The sequence below is a fragment of the Atta cephalotes genome (assembly GCF_000143395.1).
Source record: "Atta cephalotes unplaced genomic scaffold scaffold00032, whole genome shotgun sequence".
Taxonomy (NCBI): domain Eukaryota; kingdom Metazoa; phylum Arthropoda; class Insecta; order Hymenoptera; family Formicidae; genus Atta; species Atta cephalotes.
In genome coordinates, this window is record NW_012130096.1 from 2,394,390 (window position 1) to 2,399,095 (window position 4,706).

The 4,706-nt window shown below is 36.0% G+C and overlaps 1 protein-coding gene across 1 annotated transcript in view; it reads left to right on the top strand.

The window, feature by feature from the left end:
• LOC105621181 (prohormone-2-like) overlaps positions 1 to 3,834 on the top strand; it is a 14,614-nt gene extending 10,780 nt beyond the window's left edge. Inside the window, exons 6-9 of the mRNA XM_012202649.1 lie at positions 2,874 to 2,981; positions 3,065 to 3,141; positions 3,227 to 3,525; positions 3,751 to 3,834. Of these exons, the coding sequence (XP_012058039.1) occupies positions 2,874 to 2,981; positions 3,065 to 3,141; positions 3,227 to 3,525; positions 3,751 to 3,834 (568 nt within the window). The remainder of the gene's footprint in view (positions 1 to 2,873; positions 2,982 to 3,064; positions 3,142 to 3,226; positions 3,526 to 3,750) is intronic.
• Positions 3,835 to 4,706: the final 872 nt, after the last annotated feature.

Sequence of the window (4,706 nt, forward strand, 5' to 3'; positions counted from 1 at the left end):
GAGAGAGAGAGAGCGGGCCTACGAAAAGCTGAATGGAGCCGGGATGGAGGCGAAAGTAGGTCAGAGCTTGATTATTCATCGATAGCCGTTCAGCGACCAATCTCTGGCAAGCACACCCCGCGGATTTATCGATGATACTTCCGGCTGCGACAGGATGAGCCTCCGCTGCATTCCACGTACTGTTCTTCCGTCGACGATATAATAATCCTGCTGACGCATTAGACAACAGCTCCGCCGTCCTCGTTTCGAGAGTTTGAATGGAGGCGTTCCGTCGGATGCAGATCAATAAAGGAAATGTCGACGTAATGAACTAGATTAATCGATTAGAACAATTACAAGCGGCACGTGCCGAAAAACTAACGTTAATGAGATAAAAACGTCGAGCTCTTTCAGCACATCTAATGGCAAGAGAACCTCTCGAAATGTTAAATTATGATTTTAATGAAATTTTGTATACAGGTCACGTAAATAAATGAATTTAGAAAATATCCATTGCAACTAATAAATGGTTTTAAAGAGTGAAAATCGTCTTTTACACGTAAAGCAGGTTTTTTTCATTATATCTATCATTAAAAACTATTTAAGACATAAAAAAAATGTTTTATATGAAAATTTTATAGTAAAAAATTATCCTTTCTATACATCATAATATGTTCAAAAAATAATAAACATATAATTTTTAAAAATATTATTGACGTAGATGAATAGAAATAATTTTAAAATTTTTATATAAAGTATTTTTGATGTCTTTAAGAATTTTTTAAGTATTGTATAATAAAAAAAGATGAAAATTGCTTTATAGATAAAGGACATCTCTTAATTTCCTTCAAACTTTATACAATATAAAATTCGCTTTTTCAGTCTTGCAAGGTTCATTGAATCAATATAATTTTTTACAGTTTACAATGTACACATTTCTTATATAAAATAGAACTTTGTCATAAATTAATCGTCTAATACCCAGTTCTACAATCAATTTTAATCTCGATTTAATTTATCCTTTATCCTCTCCTGTTAATCCTTAGATTTTGAAAAGAGAATAAAAAATAAGTTAAGTCAAGATTACAGTTAATCTGCATTAATAAAAATAGATATAAAATGAAATTAAGACAAAATCGAGACGGAAGAATTAAGATGGATAAACAGTAGTAAGATCCGACGTGTGATCAGCCTTGATGGCGCAAAGGCCACGAAGGGCCAGAGTCCTTACTACGCTCTGATAAATGTCGAAAAGCTGAATGAAAGTATCCTACGTTTTTGGCACATAGCCAACTTATCAGTTAATCAGCGTTAGTCTCTGCCAGGCATCACTATCGATCGCTTTATCGCGTAAACGCGATGTGTAATAACTAACGAACACGTAAAATTCAACAAAAAATCGAAATGATTTTATTCTGATTCTTAATTTCAATAAGCAATAAAATTTTTTAACCAAAAGTCATTTTGGCGTCATGAAGGTCAAAATTTTTTAGTTAAAAAATTTGACTGTTTATTGACTAAGATTTTAATTAAGATTCAAAATAAAGTTATTTTGACTTTTGTATTTCTTGAGTTGGATGACTTTCTCTATTAATCAACAATGAACGACGACAATTGTCGCCGTAACAATCGTTTCTCACCATCGAAGGCGCGTATTGTCCGCAGTATTGTCCCCGAACTCGTTGTATCGAGTACAAGTTTGAATGCTACCGTGAAACTCGTTCACACAAAGGACAGTCCGTCGACAGCGAGATAAAGCGCCGTTCGTGCTGAAGAACAATAGCGCGCGATGTAGGGACGAGTCGTCTGTCGCTTTGCATCACGAGTAAGCATCGATCAATCTTGAAATATAGACACTGCGCGAACACAGGAATAATGAATTCACGAAGCGATTCCGAAACGAGATTGCGAGACATCGATCTGAGCATCGTCGGAAAAACGACAATTTTTGTAGCCACGATTCGATTAGATCGTCGTTTCTCCTTGACATATCTGTTTAGCATTATCGCGACAAGTGAATCCACTCGCGAATCATTACAAACTACATATTTCATTAAGTACGTTTGTAAGTTTTTACCTGAATAGAAGTACATGATGACTATTTAGATCTGTACTATTAACCCTTTATTATTTAACCCGTCATTTGAAATATCCAGGACACCTTATAAATATGCTAAATGAACGAATGCTATTTGTACATTATTATATTTAGTGCAAATTGTTTCATAATTAAACAATTTTTTTTACATTTTTTTTACAATATGTTTATTTAGAAAATGTATAGATTATTATCAATTATTTAAAAACTCTGCTGGTCTGTTCAGATTTATTTGAATCTAAATGTAATTTATTTTCTTACTAATATATTATTTAAAAACTTTTTCTTCAGCATTTGATGATTTTATTAATGTATTTAAGATATTTTTTCTGTGAAAATTTATTTTTGAAGGAACAGTCGATTTTTTTATTATGAATTTTAAGAAATAAGAATAGATAGCGAGGTTTAGTATTGTCTTTTTAAAAAAAACTTGATATGTTGAGATTGTCTATGTACAAGGATGTCAATATTTATTTGTTTTATTGCAAGGTCGAATAAAAGTCTTACGTCTATACTTTCAACGACTATTGACCAGTTAGCGTGACCAGTTAGCAAGTTTCTCTTTTTAGGCTCTCTAGATCGTAAATTTGAACAGACCAGCAATTAAGTTAATTGTAAATTATCAAAGAAAATAATAGGAATTAGGATATAATGTTGGGGTGTCAGAAACATCTCTCGCGAATAATTACGTTAAAAGAAGATCACAAGTAAGATCGCAAGTAATAGAGTTAAATCCTCGAGAAAAGACCTGCTGAAATGTTGTCGGAGATAGGAACGCTTTTATTTGAATTTTCAGCGTCCCGTATTACCAGGAACCACGATACAAGCGGGAGCTGCCTCTGGATATCAACCCTGATGATGTGTTGGCCCTCTTATCACTGTGGGAAAACGAACAGCGTAACGGGTAATCAGCGTTTTTCAAATCTTTCACAGTCTTCCCATAAATATATGCTTAATTCATCAATCTCATTTTTATTCCATGAATAGAAACTGGCGCAAGTATGCTAACGATGAATACGAGATAGACGACAGCGATTTCCTTGATGAGGAAGACTCTAGAAACGGTTCGTGTTGATAACTGTCCGATTCTATAATTATGATTCAGCTACACGAAAATAAAAATAATAAAAGGATAACGAATTTTTTTAGCGAAGATTTCTACCTCTTCATCAGTTTTGTATCCTTTTCTGTATTCCTTTATAGCTCTCCCATGGTTGACGCCAGTGTACCCCTCGCGGCACTACGACACATTGTCGCCCTCTGACATCGGGATAGTCCGAACTCATCCCCCCAGCTATTACGAGCAGTACGGAAAACAGCTGGATCAGCAGTATGAAGGCCCCGCGCAATACGGCAATCACGTTAATCCGCAGTACGATTTCCTTTATCCTCAACGTACCGCATACTATCCCCAGAAGAGGTTCATAGTGTCCAAGAAACGAACGCAGGTGAATTAAATTCGACAATCGCTTCGAGCCAACTAATATAGCACAGAAGCTTGCGTCAACATTTGCAATATTACTGTAATATTGTTGAAACATTGCAAATATGACTATAATATTGCTAGAATGATCTGTGCTATATGAGAATTTTCAATAGAGAGCTTGAGTAAAAAAAGAATAAAAGTAGACAAAAGAAATTGTCGAAAAATGCCCTTTTTCCTATACTTTCAGGGCTATGATGCGTATCCCGCCGCTGAGCTGCAGTTGAGCTCCCAACCGCGAAGTTATCAGTACCCCCATCGAATGGTCTACTAAGTAATCTGTGACATTGGGGCCTGTCTAGAGACGCATGAAGAAAAGCGAGAAGTTCCGGACGGAGATTCTACTAGAAGGAAAGAATGTTAGCAGCCAATGTTTCTCCGGGAGTCGGCGCTCTTTCGACGAACGGCCCTTGCTGTCGCTCCTCTTCAATTATCCTCCCTTTCTATCGCAGGAGGTAAAACAAGCAGCAGTCGTGACGACGGCGACGATGCGGATTTACTCGTTCTAAGAAAATCACGGTGCTCAGAGAGAAGCTTTCCTCGGGTTTACAAGAGCCGCGCTGAAGAACCGAGGGACGTGATAATGACAGACCTTCCTTGATCCAGACTTTCTTTAATCCAAGTACCTCGGAATATAAAAAGTGACAAATTCGCATTTAGAATATGGCATTTTATTATTGCAACGATAATCAGCATTCAGGTCTTTTACAGAGGCCCGTTTAACACGAATTTTATGAGACAACGTGTGAAACATATCAGAGTCTACGACTCAATATCCGATACAATTTTCTGTGTCAGCTGATCGAAAAGATCGATTGGTTTCGTCGAGCTCTTTTTCAATCCGACCGCGATGACGGTTAAAAAGTAAAGGAAAAAAATAACTTCAGCGCGCTCTTGTTACTTACTCGCTTAATGGTAATGTTACGATTTTAAGCTCCTTTTGCGTGTAATACGGGCGACGCGCTCGTAATGACGCTACGACTGAATTATTAAACAATCGTAGTACCGAATCAAATTACCCTCAGGCTTGGTTTCGACAACTTCGTGACTGATATAAAATATGCATATATATAAATAAATCTATATATATATATATATATATATATAATAAAATATGTATATGAGGCGATATTAGTTTGAGTATAG